We start from the raw sequence: 27,619 nt of genomic DNA on the forward strand, positions 1-27,619 counted from the left end.
GTGTGACACACTCCCCTGTTTTCATTCTGACAGATTATTTGGTGGATATCTGAGAACCTGTCAACATGTCATTCTTTTGACCCCATTCAAGAATTTATCATTGGTAGGTATTTCTTTTTCCATGTCCTGAATTTTCCTGCATACCCTAGTTGTGACATAAGGAGAAGCCACAATGTCACAAACTGACTCTCCTGTTTCCAGACATTTTGGTTACAATTTGTGTTAACTGACCTGCATTTTGCAGTGTTGGGAACAATATCAGTAGTTTAGAAGATACGTAGATATCTCAAAATCAGATTGGAAGTAAAACTTTTCAAATGCACTCTTCTGTCTAGTGGAACAAATAGATATATTGTTATTTTAGGTCACTGGAGAGCAAATTATCTGGCTGCTGTCTTGTGTATCTGGGATGTAAATAATTGAGATTGGAGTGGAGGAACAAATCTCTTCTAGCCCAATCCAAACCATTTTTTTGTAAGGATCTGGCATATCATGATACTTTTCTAATAGCTGATTCCTTAGCCTGGCCAGTGTGTGTCCTGTGCCCTGAGCCTTTGTACAAAGGACCCCTGCAGTGCTGAGCTGCAGCCAAGCAGCTGACCCAGCCCTGCAGCCATCTGGGCTTCTCTTCCTCCTTTTGTGTGCAGAATGGGACCAGTTCCACCATGGAGGAAGCTGTTTCAGAGACAGCAGCAGGACTTGTCACTTAAAAAGTGTTAGCTAAGCAACAGACTGTGAAATCTACTCTTGTTAACTGATAGTTTATACAATTTTGCCCTTATAAATATTTTTTACTTTGCATTCAGCCTCCCTGTACTGCAGAATGTGTCCAGAAACTCACAACCTGGATAAACTTTTGCCCTACACATCACTGCTTGACTGGATGGGGGTAAGATAACAGCTGGTGCTTGAATGAATAGCCAGAGGGAGTCTTCTTTTTCTTCTTTAACTGGACCTTTAACTTGTATGCTTTACCTTTTCATAGACATGCTCTAAATCCACATCCATGCTTTATGCTCATTTTATTTTGTCAAGTCATAATCTTAGCGGTATTTTTCAGGAGTTCTGGTTTTTTTTTGTCACCAAATAAAAGCATTTATAAAACAAGAACAGCTACTGTAATGGAACGGATTATTACATCTCTTAGTTTTCATAATGTATTTATTGCTTATCATGAGGTTTATAATGAATACAAAATGTTTAACCAGGAAAATCATGCAGTAACTTCCAAGAGGAACAGTATCAGTAGAGTTACAATTTGAGTAAGTTTACAAAAGTAAAGTAACTTTAGGCAAGACCCTGCAGTTAGAGCAAGTAGTGTATTTTAATTTCTCTGATCTGACACAGTTCTAATATGTTGTCTTTTTCAAATGCGATGAATGAGAGAAACATTTTCCATATTTCTTTTTGGCAAAACTGAATGTACAGTTTTGGCTCACTAGCTAGTTTCACAACAGAAATGGGTAATGGAGATTCACTTAGCTACACAAGCAGGCCTGTGTTTTATGCTAATTGATTTATGTTCTTATAATTTGTCTATATTTATAGATTATCCCTGGAGTAACATGTGTGACAGACATTATTTCTATACCTGTGTTAGAGGTAAGTTCCATATAAAACACGTTTATATTTGCAGGTTAGGAGGTGGTTTTTTGGGGGGGGGGGCGGGGGGTGGATTTGCTAAATCCTAATAAAGCAGTGTCCCGACAGTCCTATCTGCAAACAGGGCTGAACAGAAAATTGCCCAGTTTGAAATGTCTTATGCATTTGCTAAAATATCAGCTATTCAGACTGATGTCTGCCAGCTCAGTGATGGGGTTTCCTTTCCATTTTCTGAAGAGACTGCTTCTACTCAACAGGGAAGGTCCTAAATTCTTGTAAGATTTGATTGATATCTCTTAATTTCATTACTTAATCAGCTGCAGGTAAACTTGGCACAACAAATGTGTAGGATTTCTACATATCTCTGGGTATCTCCACTTTGAGGGATATTTCATAGTGCTGCCATTGATACTAGTGGTCCACAACGCTCTCACTTTTTGTCCAGAGCATCCTGTGAGTGCACTGATGTCAGGGCTCTGGCCAGCTAAACCTAGACAAATTCCAGCACAGCCTGGAAAAGGCAGAGAGCTGGATGAGGAGAGCACATGCTGTTTGGGTAGGAAATTGTACTTTCCATTGAAAACAACATGAATGATTCTTCCTGTCTTCACACTCCCTCAGCTTCAGTTTAGAGAAATATTTGAAATTTTCTTAAGTCTTTCCCTACAAAATTTGAAAGATGCTTTTAATAAGCAGCTTGTTGCGGAAGGCTAATGTTAAGAGTCAGAGCTTGAACGCACCAGTACCAGCAACACATGGGAGTAAACTCTGGATACATGACAATATTTTTTCATGTAGAATTTTAAAGAGATGAGAGTCTGTTTCCTCCCCAGTGCTTATTAACTAAAATAAGCTCATAAAACTTCAGCATTTACAAAATCTTTTAAAATCAGTGCTCACTCACTCTGTACCAGTGTATCATCACAGCTGTGCTGCTACATGTTCACATGACTGCTATCAGGGAATCAGGCTTTGCTGGGAAAGGCTGCCCTGAGAGCTGGGACACCTGGGAAAATCAGATCTTGAGAAAATTTGTTGCTAGATAATCCCTGTAATTCACTGAGGTCAAAGTTAGCAGGCTTTTAATTTGTCTGAGATTGAACCTCAAGCCCCTGGGGGCAGATGCCTTTAGCAGCTATACTTCCTGATCGTGGAACTCATTTCCTATTTCTGTCTGAAACCTAAACAGATTGAAAAGGTCAGAGTTGACCTAAGACAAATATTTCCTGCTACTTTTGACTGCAAATTGCTCTGGCTCAAGTGAGGACAAAGCTGATAATACACAGGGTAAGGTTTAATGCCTTGGCTTCGTTATACCAGTCCAGTGACACAAACCCGTCGTAGCTTGAGTTTAGCTGGTCAGTTTTTGGGGTTTCAGCTAGTGTATGTTGTTGACATCAAAAGTCAGACCCTAGTGACAAATCTGGTCCTACAAGTAGTATTTATTTTGCAAATATTTTAAGGCATTTCACAGAAACAATGGTGAATTGTTGCTTTGAGAAGCTTTTTGGAGTTCTCAAGCTCATGAATTGCTGAGAGCCTTTGGGAGGGCTCCATATTAGCAAAAAAAATTGTGCTATTTGGGTAACAGGTGTATTTTGATCACTAAATTCCAGTTCAGCAAGAGATATTACACAGAATCGAGTGGGGAACAGTCGAAGTCCAATTGTCAAAAAGCTTTTCATGAGGATTGCCATTAGTAAGAGTCTATTTTTTTTTTCCTCCTTTTTAAAATCAGGAACCAAACTTGAAGGGGTGCAAATAGGCTTGGTAAGAAGTGGGGAGTGAAGGGGCTGGAGGAAGAAGGGAAGAAAATAGGAGGCAGTCCAGCAGAACAGTAAAGATGTGTAGTGCAAGCAGTTATTTGAGACATCAGCCCGGGAATAGGCAGCTTCTCTCTTGTGCTGTGTTGAGCCTCTGGGGTGAAGAATGATGTTTTAGGGAGCAGCTGTGTAGTTAGTTACACAGTGCTGTGATACCTTCTCTGCTGGGGAGACAGTTCCCAGAGAGAGCATGGGCACCTCTTAAAGGTCATTGCCACCTTATGTCCTTTCAGAGGGGTGTAGCAGAGAGCTCTTTGTTTTCAGTTAAAACAGTGCTACTTACAAAAGGCTTCCGGAGAGCTTTTCATAGATTGCAACCTTGTAAGGCCTTGCTTTGACTTTTGGTAATACAATGTCTTTTAGATGTTTGTGCTTAGGTATTAATTTCTGACTTTCTAGAAATGGTCTGCAAAATAAGCACCACCTAAGAAGCAGCAGCCTGCTCTTTCTAGTCTTTGCCCTGATGATCCTCAAGAAGTAACAGATTTAATGAAAATAATCCATTATTTTTACCTTTTGACTTTTTAATGAGGTCTAATACAATGCAGGTTTTCAATGCTATCTGCTTTTAATTCTGAAGTCTGCCACTTCCTGTTACAGACTCAATATAGGTAAGAATCTTGCTGTTTTGCTTCTTCCCTGCCACACATCAAACAAAATCAGTGTGACCTGAATGGAGTCTTGCAGTGGTGGTGCTGTCGCAGTTGCATCAATTGGTCACTAGATGATAGCCTTACACTGCATTTTTGATATTTCACTCATTTTATATTGGCAACCTACTGCAGTAGTAGGTTGTAGATCCTGTTAGTTAGCTCCAGCAGAGTGAACATATGGTGCCATATGCACTCCTAGTTTCCAGCTGCTAAATATAACTAACATGAGGCAAAAAGGAGATTTATTTTTCTCTGCTGCAGCTACAGCAATAAAGTCAAGTGGCTGGCAGGATTGAGTCTCAGCAATTTATTTTCCTTGGCAAATTGTACTTTATAGTAGGAAGTAGTTTTAAAGGCTTCTGATGTTTTCCTCTAAAGTTATTGTCATTGTAGAAAAGCAGGGGAAAGAGAGCGAAATCCAGAGTGTCAATGCAAGACAGAGGAATATCGTCAACTCAAAACTCTCTTCCTTCCAATGTTGCTATTATAGTGTTTGTATGGGAAGGTACATGTATTTAAAGGGGGGCAAGAATAGCTAGTACCATTGCTTCTTTTTTGAACTGCCCAAAAGGATTGCCTTAATCTCATCTCTTCTTCAGCAATGATCACGTCACTCCCCCTTTATAAACAGCAGCTTCAAATCTTTATACCCAGTCCAAGAACTAGCTCAGGAAACCAGTGTGTGTTTGTTTGGGTTTTTTGCCTCCTGTCTGTTCACAGCTGAGTTTAATTTCAGCAGAGAGTCAAAGGCTTTAGAATTGCTATGGAAATGTTTGGATTTTGTTTCTTTTCTGAGATGAGGCACTGTTTTTTGAGGTTGGCAAATGCATGTTTTTAATGTAAGTATTGATGCAGCTTGAAAATAGTGGCAGACTGCAGCTGCTGGGGTCATGGTGGTGGTCCTCTATTTGGAACTACTAGAAACCCAGAATGGGATTTATTTGACCAAATGTAAACATTTACATCTAAGTCAGCTGTCTAAGGCTCCTTTCACTGTCAGCAGAAGTCTAGACAATACGGCCAGTGTAGTCTGTGGTGCAGTTCTTCCCATCCCACCCCAAACATCTGAAATAGGTCAGATCAGTTACAACCTAGAAGTACTTGCTTCTTCCCAGTGACTTGAAAGCATCTTAAGGTGGCAAAATATCTGCATTACAGGGACCAAATCTTGACTGCAAGTTTAAGTGCTACCTCTGCTGTCAAATCAAAGAAATCGAAGTCCTGGAAAAAAAAATAGTGTAACTGCGTTTGTTTAACTTTTTTCACTTAGATTGTGATGAAGCAACATTAATCACAGTTCTTTCCAGTCACTTAGTGGGAAGGTGATTAGGTTTTCTTTTTTGAGAGAGCAGCCTGTGTTCACTCTTTCCCTGTAATACTTTGCAGTTCCAAAACTCTAAAGGCTTCTGGGAGAAACTCAACTCAAACTTGGAGAGTGTGAAGTATGCAGAGCCACACTTGCATTACCACAATAATGTGCTCAGGAAGGAATGGCTTAACCTTTCAGAAGAAGTAAGTATGCGTGTGCTGAAATGATCTCTAGAGTTGCCTCTGAAGTGGATGTTTTAATGCCAAACATGGAAGAGTTGGCTTTTATATTTTAAGGATTAAGAAATGGGAATCTGATTATGGGAAATGCAATAGCTTAGAGTCATTTTACTTACAAGGTGATTGCCTTTAAGTCTTAATCTGTTAATATAGTGTGATAAACTAAATAAAATCAGAGCTTGCATGTACCTGTATTGTCATGTGGGTTCAATGTGAGTAGCTGGAAAGTGGATTGAAGCCCCTCTGTGCATTATTTCCATTGGAAGGGAAAACCAGCTTCATTTCTCATCTGTGTTTTATCGGGGTGTATTTTAGTTGGCCTTCTACTTTGTTAATTTGGGGTTTTCTGTTTGTTTACAAACCAGAGAGAGGAAAGAAGAACCACAGCATATTTGAGGCATATTTTTGAAAATGCCAAAAAGTAGGTACTGTTTTCTATTTTTACACTTTCTTATTGTGTTGAAATATGTTGAAGGATTTAACATGCTATTTAAATAGTTGATTAGGTATCTAATTAGGTATCTTTAAAGATTATCCAGCTGAACGCCAATTATTGGAATCCTTGTAATCACTATAGCATGATCTGAAATATCCAGGCCTGTAGAGGTAAGGAATTAATGGTGGACATGAAGAGTGATTCTTAACCTAGACAGTTAGAATTTTTTTAATGCTATTTAATATATTTAAGTGTAGTCAGATGTACAGTTCTTGATTTTCTTTATCTGTCTTTGAAAGACGAAAGGGTCACTTAGCCTTTTAATGTTCTTATGAAATCCTTTAGAGTAATGCATATGAAACAAGCTAATTGTTGTTTGCAACCCCAGGGTGCTTTCTCATCTGGACACTTGGGACTCTGGTAAGTTAAACTCATCTTGATGTAGGCCTTTAAGGTTTATTAGAATATTTCTATCTAGCTGTTGGTGGCTAAAAATAAATTACTGTGTGTTTTCAGCACTGAGGAGTTTGTGGCATTGAGATGAGCAGTTATTAAATTAGAGGGTAGTGGTAGGATCACATACTGACTAGGAAACCCTTGAAAATCAAATTCCTACTTCGTATTGGATCTAACAACACAAGCAGTAAACTTCTGTATGGTAAGGATTTCTTCTTTGTTTTTTTTCCTCTTGGAGCACAGTCTCAATGAGACCATGTTACTGTTGAGTCTTGTCCACTTACAGCTGCCTTTGCAACTCTAGAGCTTGTGTACAGTAGGAGATTATATCTGGTGACGAATCATGGTGTAGAGAAAGCAGACAGAATGAATTTCCTTAGGCCATGGGCATGTCAGATTTTGTGATGCTCAGTTCCTCTATCACAGACACATAAAACTGAGTTTAATGGTAAATTATTTTCCTGCTGTTCACACATCAGTGCCTTCTATGTGCCCTGTCAGTGTGTGCTGTGAAATGATGCTGATCTAAGTGCTGCTCTCTACTTTTTTTTACGAAGAGTTTTCAGTACTTTCATTTGCAGCCCCTAACACTGGTCACCTGCACTGCTGCTGGTTATTGCTATGGGCTCTGACCTTCAGAGACTTGTACCAACTTTGCTAGCCTCGGTTCCTGTTTTCTAAAGGTGCTTATTGATGAAGTGAGGTGTTTAATTGGTAATGTCAAATTTCTAGATAGCTGCCAGCCAGTAAGAAGCATCTATGTAGTGTACCTTTCCTATAGATTTTTTTTCTTCAGGTCTTTTAGGATCAAGAAACACAGGTCTTTGTGCTGCTCTGAGTGGTGAAGTAAATATATTTCAAGGTGAGGAAAGATGGCTGCAAAGAACTCTGTAAAAATTTAGCACCTGTGTATGTGAAATATTGACTTGATTTTGTACTATATGATTAAATAGGAGATTGTTTCTTTTTTTCTTTGCTGTTAGTAGACAGAAAGCACTGATTAGGAAATACAGGGTATTAAATTTTGGTACATGTATGATAGCCTCCATCCATTTAGAGAAGTTGTGTTCTTTTACACAGTGGTCTGCAAATCTGAATAACAGAAGCAGCCAGACATTGGGAGAGAACCTGGGAAGTGGGAGGTGATTCTGTGGAGTATTTATGTTGTCTAGCCATTTCCTTGGAAAAGCCATGCAGCTGTTTTAGCTTGTTTGTTTGTAAATGACAAGATCTAAATAGCATATGTGTTTGGACTGGTGTTACCGGAAGTTTTTCAGTGCCTCTTTTCTCTACTGTATCACCACACTGTGCTAACTCTTACTTAAATATCAAAGAAAAGAGTAATGCAGATCAAGTGTAAAGTGGTGTGACACGCTTGTACTCCTCTAAGCTCAACGTTAAGCATTTAAGGGAGAAGATGGCAGATGCAGGGTTATTTTCCATTCCTCAGTTCTCTGTTACGCAGTCCTTGATTTGTCACTGTTTTAGTTCTGTAGGTGAGTAGATCAAGCCACAACTTCTGTTTGTATATATTTCTAAGTACTTTTGAAGCTGGTTGAAGTCTTGTGGTATTTCTATAGTGTCATGTCTTTGATCCTTGCTTGATTTATTTCAGAGGAAAGGCTGGTACCTCTCTTTCAAGAGGAGGATTATCAACAGCAATTGCTGATGGGACTGGTATGTGCTTTTTTCACAGTGTGCACTAGAGGACGCACAGCCTCAACTAATGTCAACAGTGAGCTTTTAAGTTCCAGTGCTGACTGGAAGCTCACTCAGAGTTAGCTATGGTACAAACGTGGTTTTTAATAAGTTTCTGAGTTCATAGTGCTGACATCATTATATCATCTTAACAGGTCATGGTGTCATAAGGCATAGGGGAAAAACAACAATCGAAAGTTGATTTGACAAAATGCTTTTTCCCAATACAGCTTTCCTTTGGCTAGAAAATGTTATTCCATCCTCCTTGGAGTTCATCTGAATCTGCAAGTTATTTTTGGGCTACTATACATTTCTAAAACATGTATAGGTGAATTCCCCACCCACTGCAAGATCACAGATCTTCTTGCTCCTTGTTTTAACACCTTACTGTCTCCTTTATTTTCTACCTCATTTCTGGGACTGTTATGGCTGTTCTGAGATTCCTTCCTCTTTTGTGTTGTTCTGAGTAGTAAGTCCTGTCTCCCATCCCTACCTGTGCTCTTCATCTAAATACCTATCTTCACTTATCTCTTGTTCTCAGCATGCACTGGAAGGTTTCAGTGCTGCATCTGTGAAGAACACATCAACACTGTCCTGTCTATCCAAATTTACAACAAAGTTTCATTCTTTGCAGCCTTGCCCACGTGTTTCCAAGTCCTGTGCCTCATTCTCTGAAGCTTCTCTACTTTCCTTCTCTGCAGTTTGAGAGATCAAAAAAGCAGGTCACTGCCTGTTGTTTATGCTTTCTTAAAACCTAGGTTGCTGTCCTGACCCATTGTGGCTAATTAATTGTAAACTGCTTGAGAGAGTAATTTAGTTTGTCTTGGTTTTTCTCTGAGCTCTGAAACAAATAATGCTTCACAGTAGTTCTCAGCAAAGAACCAGCATGGACTTGAATTGCAATCAGAAGCTGTGTGAGGTCAGACAATATTTCAGAAGCAGAGAGTAGGGAATGGCATAGACTGTATGATAACAAATACCTGGTTCTAGACTTTACGATTAATTTTTAACTTGAAGTTGCCATTAATCACTCAGGTTCTCTGTTCCTTGGCTACTGCCACAAACTCTATTTGTGCTAGTTTTTTCTATTTTAAAATCCCTCAGGTTTATTTGCATGTAATGAAGACTTATATTGTCAGGATTCAACGTTCATATTAAAATCCTTCTTTTACCCTGTTTGCTTGTCTTGACCCAGAGACATGCAAGAACTGTAAGCTTTTTCTCTTCAATATCAATGAGAGTTCAACTTAGCATTCATTTTGCTGAGTTTGTACTGAGGAGTTTTTTTGACTATTCAGATCTGCTGTTGAATTTGGCAAGACTGTGTGGTAGCTTGGGCTCTCACTCTGAACTGAACTTTTGTGACAAAGAAACATTCGGTTGTGCTGATGCCTATTGATCCAGCCCTGCACCTGCTGGAGCTTTTCCATCTTTTTGCAGATGCCACAAGGACACTGAATTGTTGGCTTTTTTTCCCTAGATGGTTGCTCAGCTGAAGGATCACCTTATGAGACATCTGCAGTATGTAGGAAAACAGAAGATTGACCAAATAGTTCTGGATTATGTTGCAAACCTGGTTAGTTTGATTTCATGGTCACTGTTGTGGACAAGCATGGATTTGTTGGGGGGGTCAGGTTTTGGGTATGTACTGTGTGTATATAACCATATATTGGGTGGGAGGAGAGAAGAGGGGTTTTTTAATGTTTAACCATATTTTGCTGCTTAATATTGCATATACTGATGAAGGAAATAATAATACTTAAATATTGAAAAGAGTTGTATTTGTCACTCAGAATACAGAAGAAACAGTTCCCTTTATAGTTTGTACAAATATGGTCTACTCCCAGAAGTGAAAATGTGAACTCATCCTGAAAGCTGAAAGAATGGTCTTTATATGCATTTTGTTTCCTGTAGAATGCGTTGCTGTCTGTCTTGAATAATGAAAGTGCCATCAGGGGAAATACAAATTAAGAAAAAAAATTCACTCCAATATGGTGTGAGAGTAAATCATCAGTACTCCTACCTGCTGACCTGGATGGGCTTTTTGTGAGACAGTTTTGCCTGAAGAAATCCCTGTAAATTACACTGCAAATTTGCTTTCCAAATTATTCTTTTTGTTTTTCATCCTCTTAAAGAGAAACTTTAAAAAATACATTGTAAAAACTGTGCGTAAAAATTATCATATCTAGTTTTGTCTGTCTCAACATCAAGCCCTTTAAATGTAAAATGCGGAGTCCACAAAAGCTCACATGGCAACTAGTATATAACGTTCTTTGCGCTAGCACTGTCACAGTCTTCAGCAGCAGCTCCCTTCAGCACTGTTTTCCAGGGTTGGAAATCTCAGGAACTTTCTTGAGGCTGCATCTTTTTGGAAGTCCTGAGCACATGATTTGTGCTGTCAGTGTTACAGTGTTCTCTGAGCCACTGCACCTGCCACTGAGCTTACTGACCTTGTTAATCAGGCCTCGCTCTATAGCTTGGCAAGTTGTTTCACTGGTAATTGTCAGTCTTTTCTGTATCTTTATAGGAAAGAAAAAGTCTAGTTGCTGATTAAACTAGGAACAGGACAGCATGAGCCAGAGCTTTGTACCTGAAAACAGTGCTGAAAAAAGCAGAAGTGGGATGTTTGTTCTCCTTTCATTTTTTTTTTTTCCAGCTATCATTCTTAATATGAACTAAGATTAAAAATATGAAAACACCTATGGAGCCTTGATCTGCAAGACTAAATTATTGTAGACTAAATCTTATAAACAAAACAAATCTCAGCCCTCCTCATCAGGAAAAACTTAGGTGTTTTTGTTTTTTAACATAACTGGAAGCAAGGATTCTCTCAACTCAACTTAGACTTCTCCCCTAGACAAGTTAGTTAGAAAAACTACTGTAAACAAAGATATCTCTAAAAGTTGATTCTGCCCTCTGGCTGATATATCTTGGGTGCTCTTTGGAAATCTTTAGAAATTATTTCATTGTTGGACTTGGGTTTCTTGTTTATCCTGATCAGAAGCCCTTAAATCTTAGGCCTTTTTATATCCTAAATGTTTGGAAGTTCTTCAGGGGAATGAATTGTTATGATTCTTAGTACTGTTTTCTGTAGCTGAGCTACTGAAACTAATGAAACAGCAAGAGACTTGAAATGATTTACTTGTCTGTTTGCTTTCATAAAATTCTGGTTTATTACATTCAGGAGCAAAGGAGTGGCTGAGAATAGGGCACCATTGTGTGTAGCCACTGTATAAATCAATTGCAGCTGAAGTCAAAGTAGCAGAGACATGGGGGCATTAACAGTTTCTCATAAAACAACAGTGGCTGGTTGCTGTCAGAACTGTGTGTTTGTGTACAGAGAAGTAGTGTGGGGAAGTGTGAATGAAATGTCTCAGTGGGAATTCCCATGTTTGCTAAGGAGAACTGCAGAGCCTGAGTTTGCCTGGTTACCAGTTCATATTCCACTTTGCCTGCAGTAGTGGTTTGCATGTCCATGTTCTCTTTCTCCCCGGTGTCTCAGCTTTACTCTGTATCTGTTTCTCTCATTATTTCCATTTCAGCAGGGCAGGGAAGGGGGGACATAACTTACAGAAACAGTGTGACCTTTGCTGTTCTGACAGCAAGTGGAAGAGGAGGCAGAGGGAACAACCAGCCTGTGGCACAAGAGGCGGACCAGAGTAGACTGTTAAAGGTTCTCTGACAGTTGCTGCTGTGGCTGCACCTTTCTGGCTGCTGCCTGTGGCGAGCTGTCATCTGAAGTGGCCTCAGCTGCAGAGGAACAGAAGACAGACACCATTTGGATTCAAGTTTCTTCAGAAGAAGGACTGTGTAATACCCCTTGCGCAGGAGGGAATCTTGTCTTACTCCCATTTCTCCTTTGGTCCTGAGTATTTTCTTTGCCTGCTTCCATGTCTTTCCTGTAGGAACAGCCACAGAAGCTGAGAACTTGTGGTTCCAAATGACCTTAGTGGAACTTTAGCCTGCTCAGAACCTTTGCTTGGAAATGTAGATGGCTGGAGACAGCAAGCTGCTTTGCAAGTGTCAGCCTAGGCCCTACTGCATGCACTGTTTTGCTATGGATCATTTGTTCTTTTACTAGTTTAGAGCAGTCCAAGGGAAATGGTTTCTGATACTTGCCCAGGAAAGCTTCATGGGGTATGTCTTTGTTAGTAAATAAAAAATGGCTTTGCCTGGAAGGTGTGGGCTTAGCTCTTAATTTGGTTCCCCCAGAGACCCACTGCTAGCCTTGGTGAGGAAGCTGCTTGTACTCCCTCTAGAAAACAGATATTTCCTTTCTTCCATGCACGTTGTCATATGTGTCATGTGCTGAAACAAGTTTGGAATATAGCTTCTCTTTATGTATTTTCTATAGTGTTGATTGTGGCTGATCACCAAAGCAAGTAGTGCTGTTGGTGAGGGTGTAATGTCACAAATATTTAAGTATGTCACGAAAGCTATATTGACTATGGCTTAATAGTTACCTTTCTATACTCTGCAGAAGCTGTACGGTTTGCTGTATTGCTAAGCGAAGAATATTGGTTCTGGAGTATCATACCTGTGAAAAGTTTTTGTTGTACAAATAGTAAGAGGTGATTCTGGAGTCTGGAAGAAGCTTCCGTTCACCTCACTCTGGAGGCATTCAGACCCCGCCTGGACACCTTCCTGTGTAGCCTCATCTAAGTGTTCCAGCTCCAGCATGGGGACTGGACTGGATGATCTCTTGAGGTCCCTTCCAATCTCTAACATTCTGTGAATCTGTGAACACTGACCTTCAGATCCAGCTGTAGCTCCCAATGCAGAGGCTATACCCTGTGTGTTGGCCAGAGATGGAAGTCATTCCAGCAGCAGTTGTGGTTCCTGTGACCCTTCTCAGAAAACTGGAAACCACTCATTTCCTGGGAAATGAGTGGAAAATCATGCTACACTCCAGGCAGATTAAACTGGAGCTTTCCACTGCATCCAGAAAGTATGAAGGTGGAAAGTATTATGTGATTATTCTGCATCAGGTGGCTGTGCAAGGCTGAATGGAATGGTGGAGGGGAAAGGTGCTACCTCATAGAGGTGCAGAGGAAAGCACTTGCGAGCATTTCTGAAGACCAATATTCCTGTTCTGGCCTTTGCATATGAACTTCTCCAGTGTGTCCTGTTTCTTTTTTGCTCAGAGCCTGTGCTAAGTTAATAGTTGGAAGGGGCAAAGCCTATGAGAAAAGAGTGGGGAAAAGGATTCCTAGATTCTGTTTGTCTTGGGGTGACGAGTTTGTAACTACATGTGACACCTCTCTGCAAAATGGGGCCTAGACTTGTTTCCTGGGGTTGATTAGTGCACTTTGAGGCACAGAGATAAAAGGTGCAGAGGAAGAGTCCCTTTCTGTTGCTGAGATACGGAAGTGGTTACACATGACAGCCAGGAGGGGCTGGCTAGAGGATGTTATTTCAGCTCTTTCATGTGTGGCTTCTCTTTTCCAGCTGCAGAAGCTTAGAAGGCCCAAGTGAGACCTGGGCTTGTGGCTTTTGTGTGCTGACAGTGCACTGGATGTCAGCCTGGGAGCACTAAGATGTGACAGTGTGGGCCAAGGGATTGTTGTACTTCACTGTGGACAAAAAGAAAACTCGTTAGAGGAGGAGAGGCATTTGCTTGTCTTGTCTTTCCTCCTTACCAGGACTCAACTTGTGATTCCTTCTGTATCAACAAATGGAGTATTCCACTGCCTGCATCATCCAGTTTTGTCTGGGCCCTGGGGACCTTTCCTTGTCAAATGCTCAGCCACTTGGACGTGCAGTTTTTGCTTTCATGGCAAACAGATCTTTGAGAATTTGATGCAGGAGCATGAGATAGTTGATTCCCAAGAGGCACCATGTGTTAAGATGTGGCATGTCTTGCGCAATGCTTTGATGCACTGGAAACACTTACTTTCAATTTCTGGCATAGGGCAACTCAGTTACAACTCAAATGTTAATCAGTTTTACATTTTAAGCCCCTAAGAAAAAGAGATATTTACTGAAGTCTCAGTAGAAGTCTCATGATAAGTTGTTTTTTTAACATAAGCTAGTGCATGAAATGAATGAAGGCCAAGGACCTGGTGTATACAGGCTTCTGGAAACATTCAGTCCTTTCTGTTTTTGTTTTAGCTGAATCTGGTACATCGAATAATGAAAGAAGTTTGGAGGAGACACCAGCTTCATTCCTGCATCTTCTGCTTGTGAGCAAGTCATTTGTTAAAGTTTTCAGCCTGCCTTCTAAATCATGGACATAATTTTGGTCTTCAGCAGTACTACTGGCTTGAGCTGACAGTGCTTACCCTACTGGGAATGTCAACATGACTGTCACATAATGTTTTTGATGATCCTGCTGGCCTTCTCTAAGCCAACATAAATATTAATCAGTTTTGCAGCTGGAGTTCAAAGCTGCTGAGGTCACAGTGGTGTTGAGCTGGGCAGTGGGTGTTGAACACTTAAAGCCAGGTCACTTACACCAGCACTCAGAATAACTCATCTATTGCTGTTGGTATCAGATACTGCGGAGACACTTGTAAATGTGTAGCAGTGGGGGAAGGAGAAAGGGGACAATGTGTTGACTTTGTCAGCACTGCACAGCAAGTGCTGTTAGGAGACAAACACCCAAGTGAACAAGGTTGCATCCCATGGCAATTCACCCAAAATGCATTCATTTAGAGCACATGTAGGACAACAAATTTACCTTATCTCAGGGGGATCTGGGGATCTGGGCATCTGGGGTTCCTAATACATTGCTACTTTGTTTAAATGCAGTGATGAGCGAGGAAGTGCAGCGGAGTTCGCAGTGTTCCACTTCATGAGTCGCATTTTGGAAGCTGCAAGTGGCTTGTGCCTGCCTTTGCCTCCTGGTAAGTCCTGTCCGCTGCTGGTTTAGTCATAAGTGAGGAGAGCAGTGCTATGAATTCCTCCCAGAAGAGCACTAGTTGCAGCATGTGTGTTGAGTTAGCTTTGGCAGGATTGATGTCTGTTCAAGAAAATTACATAGGGGAAGACACCTGTAAGTGAAATGAAACAAAACTGAGTAGTTTCTACAAATAAAGACAAGAAGTCAGAGGTTTTGTTCTGTCTGCAGCTTCTAGTGCAATGTTTAGGTGCAGCCTTAGCTCAGAACTAAGATTTATGCTTCTTTCATATATATCTTTTTCTTAGCCCATGACACTGAGGTTCAGTTGTCTACAAAGTAAAATCCTGTCCTTGAGAAAAAAATGTGGTGTGTGTTTTTTGGGTTGTTTTTCTCATGCTGTTGCCCTGCCAATAGTTTACAGTTTTATCCTGAAAGGCTTTCCTCCAGCCTTGGCAGAAGAGCTGATCTTGCTAGCAGACTTTCCTTTCCTAGAGCTCCTCATTGTTGCTTAGTCTTTTCAAAGCATTTGCTTATGTTTGTTATGCAAAGACTTATCAACTTCTTAATGCTTTCTGATTCTGTTTGAATCTTTGTAGTTTGTGTTTCCTGATCTGTCTCTAGCCTTTGAAACTGTTTTGGGTATGAGGTTGTCCCTCAAACTTACACTGTGTGGGTGCAAATGCTGCCCTGTAAGTTTAATGTGGTTCAAGAGCATCATCTGGCTCATGTAAAGTCAGAAACTCAAGTCTTAATGCTGCCTCTGGGAATGTGTGGGTGGCAGCCACATATTGAGAGTGGTGAGGACTCAGTTTTTGATTAGTTGGGAGGAAAGGAGGAGATAGGAGACAAATTAATAACACAATTCAGATATAAGGCAACAGCTTGGAGATAATGACTGTGCATGACTGGAATGACTGTTTTGAGTCCCCTTGGCTTTCTTCTTTCTGTCATGATTGTGCTTGAGAGGACTTAAGGCATGCCTAAATAAGACTATATGACGTTTGGTTAAACTAATTTCTTTGCCAACTAGGAACAGACAGACGTTAAGGAGAGTGTTGCATTTAGCTAGAATGATGCCAGCCTCTAATACAGACTTAGAAAAAAATACATGTGGTTGTACCAAACAAGTTTGTCTTTCTTTTATAGGTTTTCACACTTTGCACTTGGGGCTTGGTGTTCGATGTCTCCCTCTGCACACCCTCCTACACTACATTGATAATGGAGTCTTGCATTTGACAGAAACATGTGTCAGGAAATTGCTGAAAGGTACAGAGAGTTTCCTGCTTACCAGCCAGCTAATTGGGAACGATGTCCTTTTAGCTGTTCAAACTCTGATACAGGATTTACTGCCCAGGAGACTCAGTCCTTCATCCAGAGTGCTTTTTCAGTGAGGGCTGTAGCTGATGGTGCTGCACAGCTGAAAGGGGAAAATTGGGGCTCAGAGTATAAGATTGAGCATCACTGTAGTAGACATAGAAATGTCTGTTTGGGGAGAACTGGAATTTATAATTTTTCCACTTGGGACTTCATAGAAAACTGAATACTGAAGATCATAGAATTTGTTGTGGAATTTGTGTGACTCTGTTAAAGTGCACACCTGTGTATGGAAGTTAGTCTGCTATCCAGTCCTAAGCTGTTGCTTTAATTATGTTTGGAACAGGTTAATCCTAGTGCTGGCATTGGTAAAGGGCAGAAGCTCAGTGTTAGGAAGTAAAAATTCAAAATAAGTAAACAAAAGCCTACCCGAACCTGAATCCTAATATTCTTAGTAAACACTGAGGTTGTGAATATCTTCTAGATAAAATGTAAGGTTACCTAAAGGTGGGAGTTAAAATCTGTTCTGTGTGAACCCAAATAGTCATCAAGAAGGGCCCAAGGGTTTGGAATGAAGTAGGGAGTGAGACAGACTGACAGTTGTGGGCCCAGGTAGTGTCACACCTGTGTTCATTTGCTTTTCAAGATCAGAAAGGAGGAAGAGAGAACTGTAGTGTAAGTTTCCTGGGACACAGCAGCACCTGATACCATCTCCAAGAGCTGCAACCATGTTTCCTTGTAATGTGCTACTTCTCCAGTGTTCAAGAAAATGGACCCGATGTGCAGTATTAGTCTGTGCCTGGTCTTGGTAAATGAAATATAAGTATGGGGAAATTCTGCTTAATGAAAGCATATTGGAATTACTGTGTAAATACTTACATAAAGTCGTGAAGTGATGTAAAAAATACACAGGAAAAATATTTATGTAAACAGTATAAACATAAATAGCACCCCTAATGGGCCTTATTTAAAATTAAGATTATAGAGATAATATTTAATCAGAATGTCTTAAGTGATAGTTGAAAGTTTTGATTATGTGGTTACCACTAATGATGGTATGAGTTGTGTTGTTTTGTTTGTTTTTTTGTTTTGTTTTTCTCTTGTAGATCTGGATGACACTGAGAAGAATGAAAAGCTAAAGTTCAGTATTGTCATGAGGCTTCCAGAGGTAACTAATAGCTTTGGATGTTGGATTTGATAGGAAATTCTCCCCTGTTCATTAGGATGAAGCCAATGGGAGACTTGGTTGTGATTCATACAGGCCACAGGTATAACCTGAACCTCAGCACTTGGTCTGCTGCTCATGCCCTGTAGAGTACCTTGGTAACTTTTACATGAACAATTTGTCCAGAGTGTTTCATGGTGTCTCCAGTACCCTGCAGCAATCACATTGACAAGGCTGGCACTGTTCTGCTGAGTAACCATCTGCATAAAGCAATAAAGGTTTTAATGGGGTGTAAAGAGAATTTGTGTGAATGTATTTTTTTATCATCCAAAAATGCCTTTCTTGTTTGTGACCTCTGCACATGGTTTTATTCATTTTATCAGATACGTTCATAAGTTGGTACAGTAAAAGCTGTAAAATCTGATCATACCACAACTCTGTGGTGGGGATTGTATTGGGAGATCTCCCCCTCTGAAATCTCCCAGCCTCACCCATTGGAAAGGTGACTCATTTAGCCACATGCTGAAATTAATTGCTGATGCTCCATTAAAAGTTCCAGCAGAATGGGAGACTGACTTCTCCTTTTTCCCTTTTGTTCTTAGTGCACATCACAGCTCTGCAGAGGAAGTGCAACATCTCAGTGAGCAGAGGGGAACCAGGGATCCCCCTCAGGGAATGCCTTGTTGTACAGCAGGGTTTTCTCAACATAAATTGCTTATTGTTTATTATTTATCATGGGCTGTTACGTATAGTTCAGATGGCCAGAAGTGCTGCTCTGGTTTTCCTCGAACAAGGGCCTCTTTATTTGGCAGCACTTTTGAGAGGGAGTAGGGAAGGAGAACACCACAAGAGGTGCTTTGTCCTCTGTATCTTGTTTTGGGCAGGGGTTGGTGAGCGGGGGTCAGTGTGGGGCTGCTCAGAGCTGTTGGCCCCAGGCCTGGTGGGTGGGGAACACCATTCCAACCTGCTTTGACCGAGGGGCTGAGCTGTGGTGGTTTTAGGGAACATGTACTGCTAGTTACAGTGGACTCAGTGCCTTATTGTATCTATTTACAGCTTTGGGAAAAAATGCAGAGAATAGTTTGTTTGCCAAAAGGACCTTTTGGGGTGACTTGGACTATTTTTAGCAGGTTACATTCACTAGATGATTTCATTTGCATCAGAAGCAAGTATTTAAGCACCACTGAAACTGTCCAGCATTTCCTAAGTGAGCTCTTTCAGCAGCCTGTATTGCAGAGCAACTAAAAGTAAGGGGGTGAAAAAAGATCTAGATAGGGAAAGGAGCAGAAGGTGGAGCTGATTTCACAGTGTATTTGTATTTGTTTGCTTATTGGCTAGGACTGGAAGATTGGGGACATCTGGGTTTGAATCTGTTATGCCTTTAGGAATGTGAATCAATTGTGTCAATTCCCAGGTGATGCCCTAAATAATGGGATGCAAATTGTGTTCCCAGTATCTCTCCTTGTTGGCATCCTGTGTCTGTAAATTCCCTAGACAGAGCCTGAGAGAAGCCCTGTTCTGAACGGAGCATCTCTGCTATTCTTGGGGAGAAGAATGCACCTAAAGTAAGGAGTCACAGTAATGGATCGACAGTCATTTTAAGCCTCACTTAATATTTCAGTACACATGCAAAGTGGGGCAGAGGTCATGGGATGGACTGATGAATAGAAATTCACCGAGTGGCAAGGATTTGATTGCTACCCACATTTTGGGAGTGTGTTGTAATCTCTTAGTTACTGGCTCTGGAACCAAGGCTCCATGGCTAAAAATGACATCTCAGCTTCTGTCATCAGTGTCTGAAAGCAAAGCATGTGTATTACAGCCTGGGGTTTGTTTTAGGTTCTTTCTTCCTTTTCTGCCTCTGAAGTTTCCACTGTCCTGTGTTTGTCTGAGGTTTTTGGTTTTGTTTTTTGTTTGCTTACTAGGCTCTTGGTCAAAAGGTCCGCCAGTGTTGGAATCATCCAGTAAATGCTAATCTCATTGCACGGAAATATGTGAAACTTTTGCTTGAGAAGCTGGGGAGCAGGCAGGTAAGAACACGTAGGCCATTTTTAAAATCTTTTGCTTTGACAATGTTGAGATTCCTGGCCTTTGTGGAGATCTTAAAACACTAAAGGTAGTACTGAAACTTGGTACTGTGCAGCTTTGTGAACTAACCTGAAATATTCTCCCTTACAGTGCAGCAGGCCTATCCCTGAGAGACTCTCAGTCCCTGTAGAGTTTTTGCCACTGAACTACCTGACCAACATGCTGGCAGAGATAGAGAATCAAGGTAATGTTAATTCTGTACTTTGGAAGACCAGTAGTTGTTACCTTTTTCTTATGTGGAGTTGTATCCTTATGATATTGACATAAATGAGTTCTGAAACTGCAGCAATGTCTGAATGTGTCAGCTTGGTCATCTTTTTGCTGATGAAAGTTGTCAGGGGCATCTTCACTCCGTGTCCTTTCATCCAGATCCTCTCTGTAGTGAATCCAATTAGCAAACTTATATTTTTCAGAACACATGTAGTGAAATGTGGTTCATGTACAGCAGGAGTGTCACACTTGTGTTCACTGGGGCCACAACAGCCTCATGGTTGCCTTCGAAGAGCTGAATGTAATTTTGGGACTGTATCAATGTAACTGCTCCTACATTTATACAGTCCTGAAATTACATGAGGCCCTTTGAAGGTAACTGCAGGCTGATATGGCTCCTGGTGAAAGTGAGTGTGACACCCCTGCTGTACAGCATGGAGGTAGCTGTTATTCCATGTCACTTAAGTGTCATGTTGCTTCCTGAGTAATTCTGGGAAGAAGGGCTTGTTCCTTATTTATAAAGTATGGTGGCTAAGAGGCAACCAAAATCAGATCTTCCACCTCAGAAAAGAGTACCTGTGTCTCACTGGTTTGGGAGTTGCTCTGAAGTAACAGGTGTTTTTTACCTCAAATCTGTTCATTTTTGTAAAATACAGTTCAAATTGGCTGGGGCACTTGCTGCATAGAACAAATCTAAGCATCTGAAGATTTTTGAACTCTACTGAAAAAGGTGCATTAAGAGAAGCATTGCACTGCTTCATGTTACTGGCTATGCCTATACTAGTAAGCAAAATAAAATCAGGATAAGGACCTGAAGGCTAAAACAAAATTATCCATGTGTGGACATTATCCCATTTGGGAAGGAAAAAGAGTTAAACCATGTAGAAGTGTGTGAGAATGTGCCCCGATCCATTTTATGTCCTAGCGCTAACATTGCCACTGTGCTGAGCTCTTGTTTTGGATCTCCAGTGTGAAATCAGTGTGGAAATGTCTAGTGGCCTCAGCTGGACGTGCTTCCATCCACAGGGGACATCACTGACTGATGTCCCAGTAGCAGGAAAGTTTCTGGTGGTGGGTGAGCACCCAGATGACTCCACTAAAGCTGCAGGTGAATGAAAACACATTGCCAGCTCTTACCTTATCTTTTGGCCTTGGAGATGAAGATGTTTAATATACTGCAGGACTGAGTGTACAAGAACACAATTTTGTAAATTCTTTCTCATGATGTTTTCCTAGGTGTGCATCCATATGAAAAACAAGACCACGTTAATGTAAGATTTGTAGAGGAAACAGCACTCAGACACACTGTGATGCTTCTGGGCCTCAAATATTCCTGAAATAACAGGCTGCTGAAGAAGGCTGTCTAGCTGTGGTGCTCGTATAAAAGTATTCGCACAGAAGTGTGCAACTAATGTCTTGGGTTTTTTGGTGTTGTTTTGTTGTTATTGTGGTCTTATTGTTGTTTTGGTGTGGTTTTTTGGTTTTCATTTTCTTAACTTAAGTGTTATGTTGTTTCCCAAATAATCTGCAGTTTTGGGTAGCCACCATTACTGACATAGGCTACTCAAAATAGTGCTTGGCCCAACATATTAAGGCTGAAATTACTGACTTCTAGATAAAACCCAGAGAAATGCATCTGACAGAAACCCAGATTTGAAATAGATGTCTGGTTTGATTTTGAAGTGGTTGAACATGTAGAACTACAGTAGGTATCAAAACATGCTGTGAAAATTGATATTAGTGTCATTTATTTTAACAAGATGGGCATTCCTGAAAATGGTGATCCAGTTGTATTGTACAGGAATAAGAAACTGGTAACTGTTTACTCATTTAGTTTAACAGAAAGATTCCTTGGTGGTGTTATGTAAGGCAGAGAAGAGTAACAAATAGTGGATTAGTTTTTGTATATAATTCATCAGTGATGATGTATTCATTCCTGTGGTGGTCACGTCTTATCTTATGGTACTTCTGCCTTGAGTTGGATTCTAATATATTCAGTTTTGTAATTAGCACAAAATATAATCCCTTTGAAGTGCATATGACAGGGTTTTTAAAGATATGTATAATATATTGTAAACAATACAGGATAAGAAAAGTTATTTGGAAATTTATCTTAACAGTGGCTTGGACAGAGTTTCACTTAATTCTTGCCTTATAACTTTTACAGTTAAAATCTGAGCTTCAAAGAGAAATTATGGAGGTTGTTTTTCCTTCTTTTCTCAACTTTTAGTTGTATATAACTGAACAAGTGTTAGGGTGTGTTGTTTTTGTTGTGAACTATGACATTAATTTCAAATAGCAATACAAGTTGGCTATGCAACGAAAATCTGAAGTTCAGGCATGCAGGATTTTTGCAGTCTTTACAGGACTTATAAACACCTATTTAAGTTTGACTGTTAGACTAGTGAAACACATTGACAGTTCGATAGATTTTGGAGGTTTTCAATAACAACCAACTATGCTCCCTGAGCAGTTTCCGCGGATGCTTCCTGTTCCTTACCAGTGAAATAAAAAGATCCAGTTCTCAGGAGGGGCTTAGCAAGTTCCTGGTCATTCCCTTGTTGTTGCCATCAGTGGAGCGGAATTTTGGCTTTCTCAGTAAGTGCACAGAGGGAAGGGATATTTTTCTGAAAACAAAATTTGTCTGGCAGGAAGCTGTGTTGGTGTATTTGTGTAAGTGATGGGGACTTTGTATTATATTAGTAACAAAGAGAAGATTTTCTAGCCTTTTCTTCATAATGAAGTGTATTATTATCAGATGCAATAAAACTTCACCTGGAAAAAATGTAGTATGATGATCACTCTTCTTAACACTTTAAAATACTGCACTGCATTTGGGATACCAGCAGGGAACTTGTCACTGACTATTTGAGCTGTGCTTCTGGGATTAACAACTATAATACTTTGGTTTCAAGATGGGATTTGGCTGAACGCTAACAGACATTCCTCCTGGGATTCAGCAGCTGGTAGCGGCCTCTCCTGATTCAGGTGCTGTCTGTTCAGATTTCAATTGGCTTTTCAACAGGTTTTCTGAAATGTCTCATGTTTGACCCGGGTTCGCTGGGTTTGAAGGGAGCCCGGGCGCCGTAGGGCCGCGGCAGCGGGAGGCTGTATTCATCGTCCGGGATGTAGGCGGTCGGGCGTTGTTCAGCTGTCGTGTGGACACAGCCGGGCCCTGCTGCTTGTTCCTCTTCAGCAGCACGCTGTGAAAGAAACACCTTGTGATCACTCAGTGATTATACGCTTTGGAACTCCGGTACCCTCCTGAGCCGATGTACAGAATGTCTGACAGAGGGCACACCATTAGTCTGGTCCTTAGCAAACCAGGAAACCCAGAGGAGTGTTTGTGTTAAGTGTTCAGTGAAAGGAAAGCCTGAGTTATTGACCATGTGGGTGTAAGTTTGTCCTTATAAATCTTATGCAGTTTGAGCCTGTAATGTTGTTCTTTTTTTTGTGAACGGATTAGATTAATTTATAGAAAAGTTATAAGTGTACATAGAAAATCTTGGGAACAAGAGAATAGTTCTGATGCTTCAAAACATCACTACATTTATGCTGACAGCAGCTGTTCCTGAACACGGGTGCTGCTGTGAGCTTGTCTCCACAGCACTGAAAGGAAACTGAACCACAGCATGAGAAGTGCTAATAACATAAGTTTCTTATTCTAAACCAGTTTTACTGCAGCAGTTCTGTTTGACTTCAAATTTAAGTGTGTACACAATGTATTCCTCTCCCAGCTTTGTGCATGTTTCCGATTCCCTTGGTGTGACCAACTTAAGCGCTCGCACAGCAAAGCGAACTTCCCACCCACAGGACACGCATCTTGTTACTTAGTTTTCATTCTTTGGGTGCTCTCTGCTCAGGGACCACTGATGGCCTCAGCTAAGGAGCTGTAGTATCCAACAGTGTAGAATTTGAAGCACCATTTGCTGTGCTGCCCACCCCCTGTCATGCCCAGTAATCTGATGTCATGATACTTCTGATCTGATGTTCACTACATCTGGTATGTGGAAGATGCTGAACTTACTTTTCCTGACCCCACACTCCAGCTCTTGTGGAGTCCTGGAGTCAAATGGAAAGCAACACTTCGCTGATGGCTATACCACCTGTTATCCCAAAATGTGCTCACACAAATTCCTTTAATATTTGGAGGGAAGTCTTCCTTTCAGTGTAATGTGATCTTGTGTGTGCAGAAAGACAAACTTGACCAGAGGAAAGATGGGGCTGAAGATCTAAGGGCAACATATGGCAAAAACTCACTTTAGCTCTGGCTTCAGCTGCATCTTTTTGCATCTTCTCATTGCGTAAAACCTTCAACCATTCAATTTCTGTTTCTTTGGGAGGGGGAAGGCCTTGATCTATCAGTGATGAAACGGTCACCAAAAACTGTTCTTTGTCTCTCATTTCCTGCTGGAGTTTGATGGCAAGTGCTTGCTTCATGGAGAGCTCTGCAACGAGAGCCATCATCTGCTTGGTTTTCTCCTTTAACTTCCTCTGCAGTTCATTCATCTGGAATGAGTAACAACCACATTGTAGTTGGGGCTTCTCTTTAGATGCTCTGGGCATCACACTTACCTAAGTCTTAGGTACATGCAAACAAGGCCAGCTTGGCTTGGTTTTAAAAAATAGTTCCATCCTGGAAAATGTAATGAAACAGAATCTGTTTCTGGGTATACTTGGATCCACAGAAACTGGTGGCATAGCAAGTCACATTTGCTACTCTCCATGATACAGAAAAGCAAGTTTGTAATTACTTCCCACCCTTTTTAGCTGAATAGCTAAGCCTGTATCCCAGTTCTCATTGACCTGGTGCACAATTAACTGTGTAATAAAGGCGTAATAAGCCTGATCCTTACAAGAGAATTGAGTGATAATGTGGATGCAGCAGGACTGTGGGTTGTGAAATTGTCCTGGGGGGTGGGTGGTCAGAAGAGGAAAGGGACAGGAATCCCTGCGTCTGATTGGAGATTATTGAAACAAAAAACCCCACAAAACTCAAGTAGTCTTTTTCCAAGTGACTAACAGGGAATCAGGAGAGTCAGAGCAATCAAATGTAACTTTTGACATGCTGCCATTTTACAGTAGTTTATTAGCCCACAGCCATGATTTCACAAACCCCAATAAAAGCCATATTATTTCCGTCTGCGGAAAATTCAAGATTTACTATGAAGATGTGTTTTGCCTTAAGCCTTTCAGAGTGCCAAACCTAACACCTAAGAAAAAAATCAACCCTGGCCTTGTTTTACGTTAATTACTTTGCATTTTTTCCTGTCTTTCATTCAGCTCTGCTCTATTTGGAGCTTTTTCATTAAGGAGGTTGGGGGTGAGAGGATTTTTGCTCTTCCCCAAATAATATTACTGGTAGTTAAAGGAAATAGCCAAAATTATATAAAAGTAACTGTACTGAAAGTATTTCTTTCCTGTGTCGTTCTCCCTACCTAAATAACAAAGAATCTTTGGGCCAGATACAGAGTTTGTCTTTTTCTTTGTTGGAGGGATATAGAACTTACCCGGCTTTTCCCTATTTCTTTTTCTCCATGATGTGTTTGTTGTGAAAGGGCAAACACATGCGAAAGGAGCATTCTCACAGGTTTCTAAGTGCTTAACCTAAGAAATAACTAATCCTGTGTTTTGGTGAAAGGTGCTACCCATAATGCAACTTTCTTTCAAAAAAGAAAGTACGCTCACCTAATGCTCTTGCTGTGTCTCTATTCCTGTTATTACTACAAGTCTATAATTTCTGGAGACTAACATATGACTTGCCTATCAATATTTCCAGCCACTAGTTTTGCAATTTGCAAGTGAGTCATCTTACCCCTTGCCTGGATTCAAGTTCATGTTGTGCAGGCAGCAAGCAGGGCGGGCGATGCCCTCCTTACCGTTTGAGCCAACAGCAGCATGTCCTGCTTCCCGCTCCTTGCTGTGGCACGGATTCCGTCTGTCAGCTGGGAAACCTGCTCGTAGAGAAGATCGATCTCCAGCAACTTCTCCTCCTTCTGCACCAGCTCCACCTCCAGCTGCAGTGAGGAGAGCACAGGGTGTAAGTAAACGGCAGGGGAAAGTGCAACGCAATGTTTTGCGGCAAAGGCTTTGAGAGCTGCTGAGATAATACTGGTGAACAGCCATAAATAAGCACTTCATCATCAGTTTTCTTAAATTTTTCACCGTCTCTGCCAAGTATCAAGGCAAAGTTACTGTCAGTTGTACAGTTCTTTCATACCAGACCACGCCCTTTTGGGTGGCAGAGGATTACACCAGCATTATTACTGCCTTGCTGTGATTTTTTTTAAAAGCAATGGGTTTTTTTCCAGTTTTGTTTTGATTTTGTTTTTTTAATCTTCTGGCTCCTTGAGTCAGACCATAATGAGAAGGTTTCAGCTCTTGCTTTAAATACCTTTTCTTTCCTGCTGCTAAAAAAAAACCAAAGTACAGTGCAACTAAAAGCAGTATCAAAACACAAGGAGATTGAAAGCAAACTTATAAGCTTATCTCACAACTCCGAGAACTGTGGCTATTTGCTGTGTGGGCTGGGGAGAAACCCAGCACCTGCTTGGCTCTGTGGAGATTCCCTCCTGTCCAGGAACAGGTGAAAGTAAAGCAAAAACCTCCACTAATTCAAGCAGCTACTGGGAGTTGTTCATGGTAAATCATTACAAACTGGATTGCAAAAGAAGGGCTGAGGTGTGTGCTGCTCCCAGGTCACCAGCACTTTAATACTTTCACAGCCCTGTGTGAATCTCCCTTGAGCACTAAATACAGTGAGGGGAGCTTTGTGCCCCTATAAATGAGACTGACAACATACATAAGAAAATACCGTGGTTGCTCATTCCATTCTTTTACCTTTCCCCCATATGCAACACATATGCCCTGAAATTGGACCTTGAGTTTCACTTCATTTTGCAGCCTCCCCTGGCAGTTGCTTCCACTAAGATCTGTCTGTCCTGGGACTCCCTGTTGGACTTGGCACCAAAGCAGAAAAGCCAAAGCCTGAGGAGGATGTTTAATCCCACGTCACGTATGCAGCTTTAGTTAGAGGGCGGTGGGTCTGCCCCCACTCACAGCCTATGTGGTGTGGTGGGACAACTGAGGGCCACTTGCACAAGAGTGACAACTTCATTTACTAGCAGTTTATTATTCTGTGTTTATTTTCCTCTGGCGCCTTCCCGTAGTGAATCAGGAGCATCTGCAGTGCGGTGTGAGTGATGTGACGGGACCAGCTAGCAGAGGATGCTGCGGAGCCAGGGGCACCACACAGAACACATGTTTTGCTCCTGTTCTCCAGCCTCTGCTGGGAGAAGTCAAAATGTCCCACGTCCAGTTTTCCTGGAAAGCAGATGCTGAGCTGGAGCTCCTATTAGCCAGTTTATTTTAAAAATAAAAGATACTATTTTCTTTCTCTAAAAAGGGTCAATTGACTTGAGAGCTGGTGACATGAAAAACGATGTTACCTGCTCAATCTTTTTTAGCAGCTCAGGTGGAGACAGGTCCGTCCCTCCTAAGTCTCGCTTTCTTGTCTCGTTCATGGGGTCAGTAAAGGTCGCCTCCATCTGTTTGATCCTGTCCTTGCACTGGGAATACTAGGAAATAAAAAGCCACAACAGTTATTTTTTCAGATGAAAAGCTGAAAGCTCCGCTACTACTAAATGACCGGAGATGGAAGGTCTCAGTGTCCCCAGTTTGCACCAGGAGAACCACACTAACGTGTCCTGGGTGTACTGGTGGGGGCTGCACTGCCAGCACCTGGGCTTGGAAGCAAGACCCAGCCTTGCTGGGAGAGGTTTGGGA

At 41.1% G+C, this 27,619-nt stretch overlaps 2 protein-coding genes across 2 annotated transcripts in view; one reads left to right on the forward strand and one right to left on the reverse strand.

The window, feature by feature from the left end:
- The window catches only part of GSAP (gamma-secretase activating protein), a gene marked incomplete at its 5' end in the record, with an annotated part of 46,637 nt that extends 25,439 nt beyond the window's left edge, over window positions 1-21,198 (forward strand). Inside the window, 15 exons of the mRNA XM_080344282.1 lie at window positions 34-103; window positions 807-889; window positions 1,549-1,602; window positions 5,465-5,590; window positions 5,992-6,047; window positions 6,451-6,482; window positions 8,134-8,195; window positions 9,697-9,792; window positions 14,328-14,398; window positions 14,967-15,061; window positions 16,204-16,323; window positions 17,478-17,539; window positions 19,462-19,566; window positions 19,715-19,808; window positions 21,071-21,198. Of these exons, the coding sequence (XP_080200408.1) occupies window positions 34-103; window positions 807-889; window positions 1,549-1,602; window positions 5,465-5,590; window positions 5,992-6,047; window positions 6,451-6,482; window positions 8,134-8,195; window positions 9,697-9,792; window positions 14,328-14,398; window positions 14,967-15,061; window positions 16,204-16,323; window positions 17,478-17,539; window positions 19,462-19,566; window positions 19,715-19,808; window positions 21,071-21,171 (1,227 nt within the window). The 3' untranslated portion in view covers window positions 21,172-21,198. The remainder of the gene's footprint in view (window positions 1-33; window positions 104-806; window positions 890-1,548; window positions 1,603-5,464; window positions 5,591-5,991; window positions 6,048-6,450; window positions 6,483-8,133; window positions 8,196-9,696; window positions 9,793-14,327; window positions 14,399-14,966; window positions 15,062-16,203; window positions 16,324-17,477; window positions 17,540-19,461; window positions 19,567-19,714; window positions 19,809-21,070) is intronic.
- Window positions 21,199-22,833: 1,635 nt separating this feature from the next.
- The window catches only part of CCDC146 (coiled-coil domain containing 146), a gene marked incomplete at both ends in the record, with an annotated part of 70,399 nt that continues 65,613 nt past the window's right edge, over window positions 22,834-27,619 (reverse strand). Inside the window, 4 exons of the mRNA XM_080363709.1 lie at window positions 22,834-23,037; window positions 24,095-24,343; window positions 25,714-25,851; window positions 27,283-27,411. Of these exons, the coding sequence (XP_080219835.1) occupies window positions 22,834-23,037; window positions 24,095-24,343; window positions 25,714-25,851; window positions 27,283-27,411 (720 nt within the window). The remainder of the gene's footprint in view (window positions 23,038-24,094; window positions 24,344-25,713; window positions 25,852-27,282; window positions 27,412-27,619) is intronic.

This window comes from Nesoenas mayeri (genome assembly GCF_963082525.1).
Source record: "Nesoenas mayeri genome assembly, chromosome: 1".
Lineage (NCBI taxonomy): Eukaryota > Metazoa > Chordata > Aves > Columbiformes > Columbidae > Nesoenas > Nesoenas mayeri.